General features: G+C 49.0%; 6 protein-coding genes across 6 annotated transcripts; 2 read left to right on the top strand and 4 right to left on the bottom strand.

Annotated features, from left to right (window-relative positions):
• Positions 1 to 483: 483 nt before the first annotated feature.
• On the bottom strand, positions 484 to 2,128 carry ANOM_004743 (uncharacterized protein; the record flags this gene model as incomplete). Its single annotated transcript, XM_015550000.1, has 3 exons — positions 484 to 1,545; positions 1,624 to 1,827; positions 1,883 to 2,128. 3 exons carry the CDS (start codon positions 2,126 to 2,128, stop codon positions 484 to 486), a joined length of 1,512 nt encoding a protein of 503 aa, XP_015407810.1.
• A 1,057-nt stretch (positions 2,129 to 3,185) lies between these two features.
• Positions 3,186 to 4,402, bottom strand: ANOM_004742 (F-box protein; the record flags this gene model as incomplete). The annotated part of the gene is made up of 2 exons (XM_015549999.1): positions 3,186 to 3,332; positions 3,401 to 4,402. 2 exons carry the CDS (start codon positions 4,400 to 4,402, stop codon positions 3,186 to 3,188), a joined length of 1,149 nt encoding a protein of 382 aa, XP_015407806.1.
• Positions 4,403 to 6,900: 2,498 nt separating this feature from the next.
• On the bottom strand, positions 6,901 to 8,637 carry ANOM_004741 (tetratricopeptide repeat protein; the record flags this gene model as incomplete). The annotated part of the gene is made up of 1 exon (XM_015549998.1): positions 6,901 to 8,637. One exon carries the CDS (start codon positions 8,635 to 8,637, stop codon positions 6,901 to 6,903), a length of 1,737 nt encoding a protein of 578 aa, XP_015407805.1.
• A 508-nt stretch (positions 8,638 to 9,145) lies between these two features.
• On the bottom strand, positions 9,146 to 11,448 carry ANOM_004740 (Zn(II)2Cys6 transcription factor; the record flags this gene model as incomplete). Its single annotated transcript, XM_015549997.1, has 8 exons — positions 9,146 to 9,743; positions 9,829 to 10,076; positions 10,131 to 10,199; positions 10,273 to 10,311; positions 10,371 to 10,920; positions 10,992 to 11,275; positions 11,327 to 11,372; positions 11,438 to 11,448. The coding sequence occupies 8 exons, from the start codon at positions 11,446 to 11,448 to the stop codon at positions 9,146 to 9,148; spliced, it is 1,845 nt and encodes a 614-aa protein (XP_015407804.1).
• Positions 11,449 to 12,180: 732 nt separating this feature from the next.
• Positions 12,181 to 13,239, top strand: ANOM_004739 (nitronate monooxygenase; the record flags this gene model as incomplete). The annotated part of the gene is made up of 1 exon (XM_015549996.1): positions 12,181 to 13,239. One exon carries the CDS (start codon positions 12,181 to 12,183, stop codon positions 13,237 to 13,239), a length of 1,059 nt encoding a protein of 352 aa, XP_015407812.1.
• A 736-nt stretch (positions 13,240 to 13,975) lies between these two features.
• ANOM_004738 (tetratricopeptide repeat domain protein) lies at positions 13,976 to 14,524 on the top strand (the record flags this gene model as incomplete). The annotated part of the gene is made up of 1 exon (XM_015549995.1): positions 13,976 to 14,524. One exon carries the CDS (start codon positions 13,976 to 13,978, stop codon positions 14,522 to 14,524), a length of 549 nt encoding a protein of 182 aa, XP_015407813.1.
• Between the last annotated feature and the right edge of the window lie 39 nt (positions 14,525 to 14,563).

Genomic DNA, 14,563 nt, shown 5'->3' with positions numbered 1-14,563 from the left:
CCTCTTCTTCCCGGTTTGCTGGGACAATACCATGCTGGGATTATCGCGATAGTAGCGGTGGAATGATCAGCTTTTTTCTGGATCACAGGTTACGTTTGTTGAGCCAGTAAGCATTCAGGCACATGGCATGCTGTGACTAATAATAACCCTTCAGCTTAGCCATTTAGTTCAGTCAAAAGTTTGGCTTTTCTGTTGGTGTTGGGACGTTTTTTATTTCCTTACATGTTCCGAGTGTTACCGCGTACATTACATCATAGGGCAAGGTACGGTCAAGGTACAGCGCATCAGATTACAAGAATAGTATCTTTGGGCCAAATGGGGGCCGCTAAAGCAGCTTGTAGTTAGTTACATCTCCCTGATCGTCATCAATCGAGTCGAATGATGCTGTGGATCGCCCTACTATCACCCAATCTGTAGAAGAACCTGGCCTCATATCATCCCATATCCCCCTCTTCTTCCGCTCCCCGAAACAATCAATGAGTATCATCCCATATCAGAGCTTCGATCCTGACTCGAGGACTTCACCCCGTTAGCCTTGCGGGGCGTTCGGCGCTGGGCTTCGATCTCACTGTCCACTAGAAGAAACGCCCGGTCCAGCTCCAACGCGATCTCGATATCATCAATGTCTCGTTTAATTAATGAAGCGCATTCGAAGATCGCCTTTGCAAGATTGCTGCATCGGGTAGCGAAGTCGCGTGTTCCCGGGGCCTTGCGATGTTTCGCAAGCATTATCTGCATCATACGGTCTGCGCAGGGACAGGGACGTTCGGGGTCCGAAGTACATTCCCAGGAACAGATGCACGATGAGCGACAGATGCATTTTCTCTCCTTCATGTAGTCGCTCGGGAGACGTCGCTCGTCCACGCGCCTGACGTCTCCGATGCCTTTGCCTTCCATCTTGGCTAAAGCTGCCTGGCGATGGTCTTTGACGAGCTCCCGCTCCCAAAGTTCCGGATCGACACTGTCGCGGTCAACGAATGGAAGATCCGAACCAGTAACTGTCAATACAGCCTCCGGTTTGGGTATAAAAGAAAGGTACTTCTCGGACTGGACTGTGAGGATCTCCTCCGGCGGTATTTGATAAAGGAAGGTGTCGTGGTTCCACTTGGAACGGAACTCGGATGAGGTGTCGCTCACAATTCCCATAGTATAACGGCGGTATCCGAGGAGATCGTCGAGGAAGAACTCTGTGCCAATCGCCCTCTCCATGGCACGGCGGATGAATTCATCCTGGTGAACTCTGATGAGATTCACATTGACATGGTTGCAAACGGTTGGCGCTTCGAGGGTGTCTTTGCAGTGCGCGAGGATCTTCAGCAAATGATCGGGCTCTGGGAGAGTGAACCCATCCTTGCGGGATGTGCGTCGGAGTTCCAAGTTGAAGTAAGTTGACAAGTCGACGTTCGCTATCTCCATTATCAGCCTCGCATATACGGAATAATAAAGACTTTCAGCGGCCTCAATAAGCTCAGTAATCGAGTTGGACGTCACAATTTCCTCCGCACGTCTGATATGGGCCGGAACACTGTCAGGGATGTCTTCTACCTATGGCTGCAGTCAGTTCAAATCCCCTGCGACAGAGGATAGCCAGATTGATCGCCGAGCGCATGGCCGGCCACGTACCTCGATCCCATAGTACCTGAGTATTGTGACGATGATCTTAGCGACGGTGTAGACTTTGGAAAAGACGGACAGCACGCTGTGGAGCCAGTCGGATGCATCGTCATCAATAGCACCTTCGAGGGCCTTGACAGCTTCAGAAAATATGTTCCACTCGGGAGAACTAATCGTATAGGGCAGGGCAGGGCGCGGAATTGGCGCCATGAGCTTGCACCTTGTCAGTTCCCACACAGTAAGTCAGGTTTCAGGATAGCTGACTTACAGCGGATGAATATGAAGCCTCTGTGCTGTCGGATTGGCGGTAGAGTAAAGCCTCGCGGCGTCTGTTTTCTTGCTCTAACAGAGCCTGGGAGTACATGTAAAAGCCATCGGTATGTTCGCTGGTAGTGGAGGACTCGAATGACAGAAACGTGTTGCGCTCATCCGATCGCGATCGCGATGCTCGCCTGGGGAAGATCTTGTTCAGAGCAGAGTCCCAGAAATGGGATGCAGACCTGTATCGCTTCATACTGGTGACTCGGTATTCTGAGAAGGGTTCATTTGGCAATGCATCGACGTGAGGTTAGGTTTGAAGAGAATCATCCGAAGATAAGGTGAGAAGATATCCAGAAGCGGTAGAAGGCAAGATGCGGAGTGAAGGGATCCATACTCTAGACAGTGAATGAATGTCTCAAACATTGTCAGTGGAGAGGGAGAGATAGTGGTTGGTGTTACTGTCCATTTGGAGGGGTGAAAGCGTGAATACGGAGGGTGTGTCAGAGAAAAAAGATAACAGCTTGAACTCATGTTCTTTGGCTGTTCCTGCATCTTGTGGTGCTCGGCTTTCGCTTCCATGTCTGCTCATTCTAGGACGTATAGACAGAAATCAAAGGTGAGTATTAAACTCTCTGATCTTTGCACTATCCAAGGAAGCCGAGAATCTCAAGCCGTCTCCATGAAACAAACAATGCCATTATCTACTTATAGATGTTTGCCATCTCACCAACACTGAACCCCCAGCTGTGCAACACAGCAGGGCTATCCACAACCCATAGAATCTTCACGAATGTCGTACACATTACAGAGACTCTAATACACATCATACACTCTTTGCTATGCTGCTGTGTCTCCTTGAACTGATTGGATAGCAGAGCACTATGCTTGTCAATAGGACTACATATCTATGAATTGCCATGAGTTTCAGCCCACCGCGTAACAACTAGAAATAGCGCCAACGAGTGTGGAGGTTGCCACGTAGCTCATAGGGTACAACTGCTCGAGTACAACACACAGGATTCAGTACTGAAGTTTATTCCATAGAGACGATAATAGTGACATATACGAAAAGAGATATCAAGTATTGATTACATTAGGGTAAAGATAAGAACGGTTCTATCTGTCAATCGTCAAAAGCCATGCTGTTGCTGAATGAAACGCCGTGGTTCTGGGTGACCATGAATGCAACGACTCCGGGAGAGAAATGCTTAGAAAGAAGTGGGTATGTGTGAATGAATGAGGGAAGGAACAAATACAAAATGAGACATCATCACGTCGTAAATACCAGAATCAGACAGGCAAGTAGAAAACTACAGAAAGGTAGGATCAACCTCGATAGGGGTATCCTCTTCATAGTTATAGAACGGCAACGTAATATCAGGGATTTTCCAGATTAATTTGTTTGCCCGTTCAACATACCCAGACGGAATATTCATGCATTTGCTGAAGGAGAGGGACTTCAGGAGCCATGTGCTGTTAGCCTGCTATTGCAACTAGTACTCATCAGGATGGACTTGACACTCACTTTCAGATTCCTCAAGCCTCTCACCCATTCAAGGCCACTATCACAGGCTTCATCTGCAAAGCCCTCATAGTCATCAACAGGATGTGTGAGGATCTCGTGGCAGTTCTCCAACCAGAGAACCTCAAGTCTATCCCCCGGTGCATAGCCGTTATCTGTTTCTGCAGGGTCGTCCGGATCTTGTTCAATGCCTCCCAACCAATTCAAGAAATCTGGCTGTGCACCATGGCAGGTTTTCAATTTCAACACTGTAAGATTAGGGTTTTTCTTCACGAGCATCGTCAACTGCCACGGTGTAATGCCGGTGCGCTCCAGTATCAAGGTCTGCAACCCGGAAACACCGATATGCTTGTACTGTCCTATTCCAATGAGAAGGTTCCACGCAATGCTGCATGGAGCCGGATACCGCCAGGTACTCGGCTTGATATGGCCATCTCTGATGTGCTGATGTTCAAAGCGAAGCGCCAGGTGGCGCAACCCATACTGACATCTGGTACCTAGTGCCATTGCGCTCTCGATGTCGATATCGTACGCCATGAACTCGAGCTTTACAAGTGAAGGCCCGTACCGATTCACTACTCTAGAGAAGATTCGGTTCTGAGTTCGAACTATGTGTTCCTGCATCATCGACGGATCCCTCGGACATCGGAGTTTTGCATCCTTCGTCTTACTTAGAAGTTTAGAAGGCAGCGTCGGTTTTATAGACTTGACTTTCGGCCGGATAATGGAGATAGTGTAATCAGAACCGACCTCCCTTTCGACGGGAAAGGCTGTCCCCAGTTCTTCCCCCAGTTGATCTGCCTTGATCCAGCCCGCTTGGAGACAAGATATTATGGAATGGGTTCGCTTCTCGAAGACCCCCAGTCGTAGACATCGGAGGCAGAGAATGTGCGATCGGTGATTGGTATGACACGTCTCCCCAAAAGCCAGCACTGACTCAAAAGGCAGGTACGAAAGAATCTGAAGGACTATCTCCAGGGGGAGAGAACTGAGTCTGTCAGACATGGTGGGCTTGTATGGTGACTTCCAAATAGTTGGGTATGACTCGGGCACTTGTTCTCTTAGACGATACGAAACATTAGTCACTTAACTTCTGCTGATCTTAAAGGCGTCCTGATAGGCAAAAGAAAAGGAGAGATAAAAGTTCAAAGAAGGAAAGAGGGTCTGGGAGGTAGGGAGGTTCGCAAGCCTGCCTTGGTCAATGACAGGAGCGTTCGAACATCGCAAAGAGATCAACGATGGAAAAATGAAGGGGGCTATGATAGGTTATTCTAAGAGTGCAAAGCCATTAAGTGAAGCAGGCATGATCTATCAAATGCTTGGTGTGAAGAGATATCAATTCCCTATCGTCGTATGCTTTCAAGGGATAAGAGCTGCTTAGTTGGCAACAGCGGTGTTGCAGGGGGGAAATGAAATAGAATAGAATAAAATAAAATTAAGAACAACGTAAAATGGAAGAAAAGTACATGAAGGATTATAAGGAGTACATATATTAAATTATGTTAAATCAGGTATTTCTCAAAGCCAAAAGGGAATCAAGGAAACATTGGAGACATGAATGTCTGTCATCGCGCCAGAGAAGAAAACACAACTTACAGGTCAACCAATTGTGATATGGCCTGAATTGTACAATTGAATATGCCGAGTTGTATTATCTATTGTCATTCCAAGGGTGAAATGCAGTAAATCCCAATGCCGTCCATGCAGGGAAGAAAGTTTGATGAGGCAGCGCAAACTTGAGGTAAGTGTAGCCCGAAGAGAGAATGCGCGGTGGATCAACTTCAGGTTAAGTGATGTCAAGTAGCCGCTGGACATTGGAATCCATAGGGATAAATCGTCCCCAGTCAATCTTACTTATGGGCTGGCCACATGAACTCCCAACTTGGCCGCATACCGTGATCGACTTCCCGAACCCCTGCAATGTCATTCACTTCCCACAGGTGAAAAATAATACCTCAAAGGTCAAGTAGAAAGCAAGTATGCGGGAGACAGCGGATTTGGGGCAAAGAAATTCCCTGGGGTTGGTGATTGGGTGCCACCAAAGTTGTTCGTGGTGGTTGCGTGCTGGATAAACACCCGTATGAATCAGTGGACGTACAGGAGTCTTTTAAAGAGACAGAGTAACATCCTGCGAGCCTTGGGGTGGTATTTTTGTTTTATTTGCTTGCTTTCTTTTTTCCTTTCCCCGCTAGACCCATAATTAATTTTTTCTCCATTTTCTTCTTCTTTTTCTTTCTTTCTTTTTTGTTAAAATGACTTTTTGTAGTAAGCTTCTTGGGACGCCAAGGAGAACCGATCCTGACTGTCGGAATTAGAAAAAGCAATTATAATGTGTTATTGACTTTTTCCCACCGCATGGAGCCTTTGTAATAGGTTACAGAAGGTTCAAGTCAGCCGCGTTAAGATCTCACCTTCTGGACACCGCTGAGGACCACAAGCATTCCAGAGTTGGACAGAGCTATACTCGTCTAGGGAAAAGGATGTATCCGCCGTTCAGCCCTCCTTGCAGCGGGGGAGGTGACACACGACCAGATCCCCGGTACCATCCATCCAATTGAGGTCTCCCAGCTGATCCGATATAGTAAGACGGGGTGATCATTCTGCGTATTCACTATTCACTAGTTGTCGCACCGCCAGGGGGGGTTGGTTACACTTCCCCATTTTCAGACGTCCCGACGATCCGTTATTGGCCCCCAAGAGGTCTTTGCTTTTTGCTAGCTGAGAAGAGGCCCGAGCTGATTGCACCGGTTCTGCGGTTAGTGACACCGAGGGTGCGGTCACTGTTGTAACACGAGTCATGCCCCGCGCGCTCTGGTCGAATCCCGAGCCTCCGTAAGGTTGAGTGCTCCAGGCGCCATGCAAGTTCTCCCAGAGGGAAGGGTCAAAAAAGTCAAAATGATTACAACGAAGGAAATGGAAGGGGTAGAACATTGAAACGATCGTCACCGGCTGGATGGTTTGTGTTTGTTGGGAGGGGCCTGGGGCAGACGTAGACGGCGGTGAAGAAGTGATACATCACAATGGGTCTATATCCACTGCAATTTTGCCAGTCGAGACACGTCCTTCTCTTCACCATTCTCTTTAGGCGGTAAGTTTCGTTGCTTTTTCTTCTCCTGTCGGAGCTCGGTCCCCCAATCTACTCTGGAGCATGTAGATTTCATTGAATTAATCATCCATGGGCTGCATCGCATCAGTCCACGATCTCTACCCGCAATAGCTCCCAAATGCGATCTGCAGGGATGCAATCGAGATTGTCATCGTTTCACTTCACGGGTGTTGCCTGTCCGGCAGATATTCATTAGGTCAGACGGCAACTTGCAGGAGTTCTGTCCTCGGCCGAGTGAAGCAAACACTGTGTGTAACAATCTTGAAATTAACGTGAGTGGATTGACAGCTGAGTGAGAAGAGCCCGCAGGAAAAACTTTCTCTATTCCTTGCCTCATAACACTTGAATTCGTCTATATACATTCATAGTTTTGCATGGAAATGGGACAGTCAATCGCCTAATGACAACGACCATTGTCGCCACAACCCTTCCTGATCACCTCCGGAGCCTGCGACGTATCTAGCCTGCAGAAGCAAGATGCCTTGATAGGGATATCTGCCACAGCCAGCGCCAGCTTTAGTGTAGGCTCGATCATAGCCGCCTGTTCCGTCTTCCCCAGCCGCACCAAGCATTCATGGTAGCCCTGAAGGGACCAGACATTGTTCGGGTGCCGCCGGGGCCGGATGAGAGTGTTATCCAGCCCAAGGTCAGCCCGATAGACACTCTCAGCCTTCTCGATTTGACCCTGTTCCAACATAAGAGCAGCGTAGGCATGTCGAGTAGGTTGCATCCAGGCCCAGGGCTCACTGTACGGAAGCCTATCATCCAGCTCGATCGATTTGCGAAGGCTGTTGAACGCCTGGTCGTACTCTCCGCGACGGTATTCGATTTCTCCGTCGAGCATGGCAGATGCCACAGCTAAGAGATCGGCGCACTTGCTATTATATGCCCGACGAGTCTCTGGCACACGTGTCCGAGCTTGTTGGAATAGTTCCCGTTCTTGTTCTGCTTCGCTAACTCGTCCCGTCGCTGCATATGCGACTCCCTTGGCATAATGAACCATGGCCGTTTTGACCGTGTATAGCTCTTGGTCATGGGGCAGTTCCATCTGAATAATCTCTTCCCACATACCAAAGCGCACCATGACATGCACGCGCACGGTCATAAAATTCTCCAGCCAGTCTGCCATGGGAGGGGATTTCATGCGGAGTACCTCCTCTGGAACAGACGCCTCCATACGATCAACGGCATCCATGGCAGTTTTGAGCTTTCCAGCGAACATAGCAGCATAGATCAGCGAGTGGTAATCATGGAGACGGTAGAACGTGTAGAAATTGACGGCCCCTGCGCGACGCAGGAATTTGTCATCCGCGAGGGTTGAGTTATAGTTAGACGCGATGGAACGGCGCCAGTCACCAACCAAGATATCTAGATGAGTAGGCATGTGGTGTAGGTGACCAGCATCCGGAACTAGGTCACGTAAATGGTCGCCAGCGTTCATGCCCAGCTCGGGGGTGGGAGACATCTCAATGTAGTGGATGTACAGGTGCAGAAGACCGGGATGTTGATAAGCACCGTCTTGCTCTAATGCCCGTTCTAGCACTCGTTGTACGTCGGCTGTCGGGGCACCCTTGACAGGCTGGCCTGTAAACAGATCCCACAGGGCCCACGGAGTCAGATTCATCAGCGCATCCGCATATAGCACTGCGATATCCAGGTCGCTGCCGTACTTTTCGTACGCTAATTTCATGGCGGCAGCGTATTCTGCGCTCGGCACTGAGTAGTCGGCCAACGGGGTTTCACTGGGGTAGCGCAGTGTAATGGCGTCGGCGAGCGCCTGCTCCCAGGGCGCGGCATGGACTGATAACTCCTTTGCCCGCTGCGATGCGGCAAAGGCACGTCGTAAGCAAACAGCTAAGTCTTGCGGATCAAACCGATCCCAACCTTTATTGTAATTGGGCCCCAGTGCATACGCCAATCCCCAGTGGGCCATTGTACATGAAGGATCATGGGCAATTGCCTGTTCAAAGCAGTAGGCACCTTCGATATGATTGAAGGCATAGCACCAGGTCAGTCCACGATTGAACCATGTTTGTGTATCTGCGCTGGTCGTGGTGATGGTGTGTCCAAAAGATCCAAGATCATAATATTCAGCACTTGCCGGTACAGCAGGAGAATTTTCGGCAGAGCCCATTATGATTTGATGAAGAGAACGAAAAAAAATGAAAGAGATGAAGGAAATAAACACACTGTACAACAACTCGCAAAGATGAGGAGGGGAGAGGGGAACCTCGGAGTCCTTTTATAGCAGCATTAGACGCTACCCTATATCGTCATACCACTTCCCATGTGCAGATTGGCGACATACTGCTCCAGCCCATGGATCGGTGTTTGGTTGGAAATGGAGCCAGGTAATGGATATGATTCGTTACGATCCCCAAGCCCACCATAGCCCTAAGTCCGTGGATCCACACCTAACTTCAATCGCCGACTATTGAGTCAAACCATCATTACTAGCAATTGAGGATATGTAATTCATGACTCTCTCTGACTATCTACTATAATACAAGAAATTACACATTTTGCATTTTGTGCAGAAGAGTGCAATGTCAGCGCGCAGTCTAAAGTCTATACCAGTTCTGCTTATAGTCCTTTACCTCTCCCACTAATCCTCGCCATAATACACATGCTCCCGACTCAATTCAGGACAATGTAGCAAAGCAAACCCCTTCAACCTCCCGTACCATACCAACGACGCCCTCGAAAGCAATATCCGCTCTCATGGACGCGCTCAATGATTCAAGACCATGTCGTAGCTCCTCAACCAGCCGCTCGGCATCCTGCACCTCTGAGCCTGGCTCAGGCTGGCTCAATAGATGATAACACGCCTGCAAGTCGCCCGAAGACAATGAGGTGCGTACTCTTCGTAGGAGCATCGTGAGGGCATAGAAGCTTTGCATCTGGCAGCAAGCCATATATGGAAGCGATCGAGGACAGAATCGAGACAGGGAGGACCCAGGTAATGCCTCGCTATCGGCAGGTGCATCGGTATAGTATAGATTTGGTGGTGTTAGGTTGCGGAAAACTCTGGACACGGCGAGTGATGATTTCAGGCATATAGCTGCGGACTCCTGCTCCGTGAAGGGAAATGTCGCGTTGATTTTGGTTATCCGACTCGGGGATAGGGGGTATGAGATGTTCAGAAAGTCGATACGGTTGATTGAGGTGAGACCACAGTGTTCACCTAGAAATAAAGGGTGATCCAGGAAAGCCCTGAACCGATGCAATCTTATTCGAGCGCTAGATGCAGAATGAGTCAGAATACCAATTTCTTGCGTTGATGAAGAATCATCTGTGTGGGTGGGCTAGGTAGGTAAGGACTCACCTGTGAATTAAGGCACTTGTAATTGCCCATAGGTTTCGAGGAGCGAAACATTCGGCTCCTTGCCGGTTTGTTACACATCGATATCGATCGGAATCGGCGGCGAGTGATGATATCAGAGAGTTAAGCTCGCGAATACGATCAATTAGGGTGGGCGGTTGACTAGATCTACTGTCCTCTTTCTCGAGCTCCTTTGCTAGGTTGCATGTCCGAAGAAGTGTATCTTGTGCTTTTGCCAACAATGGCCAAGGCTGGTGTATGTGTAAGTAGAGTATTAGGGGCTACAGTCAAATGGGGGGCCACACCTCAAGACAGCCACGGAATACTGGGTATGGTGTGCTGATCCGAGGATCATTGATGAGGATGATCGGACTCTGGCTTAAGTTAGTTGAATTGTTGATAAACTAAGGGTGACAATGGGTCAGTTTCCATATTCATGTAACTTACCGAATTATTAAGGATCGAAGAATGATAATTGAGAAACATCTGCACCAAGCAAGTAGTCTGTGAGTAGGGTAAACGGATGCAAAGGCAGGTAAACTGACCGTCATCCACCAGGCTCGACTTTGTGCATCTGAACAGCCCGGTTCGTCCGGATCGGTAGTGTGTAATGACAGATCCACCGCGGTTGTCAGCGCCTGGTTAGCTCGAGCGCGCATCTTCGAGAAGTTGCCCCGCTGGCAAAGCTCATACATGCCCAGCAATACAAGAGCCAAGATGGACTCCAGCTTCCGCGGGAGATCGGGGTGCAGCGAGCTCCACCGGGTCGGACCGCCAGCTGTAGTTGCCGGTTCGGGGACGTCAATCCAATTTTCAATGCTGCTCATTGCGGCATGTGCATAGAGTTCGGCGTATGACTGGCGGGTCCTGACTGCAGCTTCAGACATGGAATGTGGATCTTCTGGTAGAGGAAATAGTACGAGGAGCGCGGACAAAGCCAACGCAAAGGGAGACGTCGGCCAGTAAGGCAAGAATGCCTGATTTGCTTGAACGGTTCGCAGCGAGATCGCAAATGGGCGGTCCTCATATTGAGCAACCGCCGGTGGGGGCAACACCGGAAAGTATGGGTGGATAAAAACATAGTAGGCGTTGACCCTTAAGCCACAGGGTACTGTATTAGTGGCTACATCATGAAGAATGTATGGAAGGTTTTAGCTTCAACGTACAGATCCGCCTCACATCCATATGCTCGTATTGCGAGTGACCCCAGCTCGAAAGCTGGATTACTGTTTTCGTCTGATGCGAGATCACTGGCGGATAAATCTCTGACATCCTGGATATTGGTGAATGGATAGGGAAGACCTTGCGTCTCTATTGGGCCCGATGGTAAGGATGGGGATGGCGTATCGGTTGCAGCAATGGCACGCTTCCTTGCCTTGAAGGCATTCCCTTTGCGCGCCCCGCCTCGTCGACTGGGCCGATAGCGACACTCCCGGCGATTGTTGTAGCACTGTTATCCTCTACGTTAAATCTGTCGATAGATGGGTGCGATTCCCCTTACATTGGTACAAGGATTCTGCCCATCGCAACGGGTCTTGATGGCACGGCTATGCAAATGGTCAGTCCGATCAGGCAAGATGAAAATAGCCAAGATCAACGATGGTTGACCCACCATGCAGACATGCCAGTTTCACAGGGGCCTTTATCGGGAGCATCGAAAAGATCCACCTAGGCAGGTGTGTAGTCTCCCTTGCGTATAGCAACAGCAGCTTTTATTCTCAAGACTTGAAAAGCGCAGTCCCCACCTATCGTTCGAGTTTCTACTGAGAGGGACTGCGCAGTCGCCGGTGGTGGGGCATGTCAAAATCAAGGTGGAGAACTGAATGAGTATGAAATCATTAGGATCCACGGAGAGAGGTTGATATCATCGATCTGTTTGGGGCACCTTTCACATCCGTATCAGACTTGCATGAATATAGAGTAGTTCCAAGACTCTCCACCACATCGTGAACCCTAAATTCGGCGACCCGGTCTTTGATCAGCTTGGCGTGGAGGCAAATGCCGGTTTTCAAACACCCCCGGCGATAATATTTAAGTAGGATATCTTAGTAGATAGTTAGGGTATATGTATTTCTAAGCCTGCTATAATATGATTTCCTCTTTGAAATATCGTCTTTCGATTGTGATTTGTGTATTACTATATGCTTCAGCCCGGAGCCGTTTCTCGAATATATAATGGATGAATATGCTACTAACTAGTTTCTTTTATATAAACTGTACGCGAATGCCTTCATGAACCAAGAAAAATAACAGTGATAGTACAATTAATGGCAAACCACATTCACATTCACCCTTATCATACAGATCTTAATTCTCACCACCGCCAACACACCAAAAACAATCAAAAAGAAAACAATGTCAAGCATCCACAAACTCAAACGAGCCTTACCCTGGGTTCAAACCCCAATAATCATCAACGCCCCGATGAGTGGCGCGGCAACCAGCGACCTCGCAGTAGCTGTCACCCGTGCAGGCGGACTAGGGCAGATTGGCTTCCTAGACAGCAAACGTTCCCTGGCAGGGCAGCTCGAACGAGCCAAACACCAACTACAAGACATCATGAACACGCGCAAAGATACCCCGGAGCCTGTACTTCCCATCGGTGTGGGGATGATAGTCTTCGATTCTCCGATTACACATTGGCTTTCACTCTTTTCCAAGTACAAACCGGCTGTGGTCTGGTTGTCGTTCGCTACGACAGACGAATTCAAGCTCTGGACGGAGGGGATCCGAAAGGCGTCACCGTACACTCAGGTCTGGATTCAAGTGGGCAGTGTGAGTGCCGCGGTGGAAGCTGCTCAGGCTTGTCGTCCGGATGCACTGGTGCTCCAGGGGAATGATGCCGGTGGACATGGACATGCGCTTGGGGCGAGTGTTATCTCGCTTTTACCTGAAGTGGCGGACGTGTTGCGAGATCGGGGCATTGAAGATGTTTCACTCATTGCGGCTGGGGGTATTATGGATGGGAGAGGTGTTGCTGCTGCGACTATGCTCGGTGCTGCTGGGGTGGTGATGGGGACGCGGTTTCTCGGGGCTGAAGAGACGGAGTTGCCGCATCAGTTTCGGCAAGCGGTCTTTGATGCTTCGGACGGTGGACAAGCTACCGTGAGATCGAGGGTCTTTGATGAGATGTGGGGACCTAGTCCATGGCCGGAGTTGTATGATGGACGATGCTTGAGGAATAGCAGTTATGACTATGTCAAGAGAGGGATGAGTATGAGTGATATGCGGATACAGTTGTACCGCGATCTTCAGGATGCTCGGGGCCAGCAGCTCGACTTCAAGGAAACTGTAACAGTTTGGGCTGGCACGGGTGTAGGCATGGTTAAGAAGAGTGAGAGGGCAGCTGATATTGTTGAACAAGTGCAGTCTGAGGCACGGAGAAGGCTGCAAGATGCAAGTTCTTGGCTCTAGACAAGACTGTCTTATTTTTCGCTCGCTATGCACTGTTGCACGATGATTCTCTGGGGTACCAAGATGAAGTTACGATACCGTGGTTGACACCTGTGCCGGACGAATATGAGACTCTCATCGAGTTTATGTCACATAATGTAGATATATGACTGACAATATATCGATAAGGACATATTCAGAAACCAGCAACAGTGCAGTCCTAGGGTCAGAGCTGATGATTAAGTGATAAATTATGTTTTCCATCACTGATATTGTATTTAGTAGCTCCGATGGACATGAGCCACCGTTGATGTCTCTCTCGCCATTGCAATTATACTACCTTGCTCTCTTCTCATCATTTGGGCAAATTAGTGATTGGGAAGCAATTCTAGACAGACAATACTCAGCCTTTGCTTGTCTTTTGTCCTGACTATTGCCTGGTTCTCTTCAGACGCCGAGCGGGCCCACCTTTATCACATCGGCCTTTGAGGGACAGCAAATAATCTATAGTTCGAATTCACGATACGTCAATATTGATTATGTTACTGATTCTTATCATGTTTCCGCATGCAGCCACATCTCGTGGATTATAGTGAGGGGTGTGGCGCACCTGTGGTCTAGAAATATAAACAGGAGGACGCATGCGCGAATCCCAAGTTGAACAATTCCCAATGTTGGATATATTGACTACATAACATCCCGTTTACCTTTGAAAAACAATATATCCTTACTCAAGTTTACTATAACCCCGAGAACAATGTCGACTGAACAGCCCGCTGTGCATTCCATCGCCTCAACCGCCGAATACTACGATCTAGGATCGTTCAAGCGTACAATTACCACGGAAAGCCCTGGAGCCCAGGAATGGTTCAACCGAGGCCTGATCTGGAGTTATTCTTTCAACCATGAAGAGGCCAAGCGGTGTTTTGAGCAAGCCATTACCCATGATCCATCCTGTGTTATGGCATTCTGGGGCTTAGCCTACGCCACAGGCCCTAACTACAACAAATCCTGGCGGCTTTTCGACCCCCGCGACCTCGAAGACAGCTTGAAGAAATGCTACAATGCCTCCCGAAAGGCCAAGGAATTGCTGAACAGTATTACCGCGACCCCAGTAGAACAGGGCCTCATCCATGCAATCCAAGCTCGCTTTCCAGCTGACCATCCGGCCTCCTACGATTTCTCCACCGTGGACAAAGCCTACGCCAACGCCATGAAGGAAGTTTACCAGTGCTTCGGAGACGATGACCTCGATGTAGTCACCCTCTATGCAGACGCATTGATGCACACAGCCCTTTCGGACTAACGAACGTTATAGGTAAATGAAAGGGGGTGAAGAGAAAAA

Source organism: Aspergillus nomiae (genome assembly GCF_001204775.2).
Source record: "Aspergillus nomiae NRRL 13137 chromosome Unknown contig00099, whole genome shotgun sequence".
Classification (NCBI taxonomy): domain Eukaryota; kingdom Fungi; phylum Ascomycota; class Eurotiomycetes; order Eurotiales; family Aspergillaceae; genus Aspergillus; species Aspergillus nomiae.
This window is presented reverse-complemented; position numbering and strand designations above follow the sequence as displayed.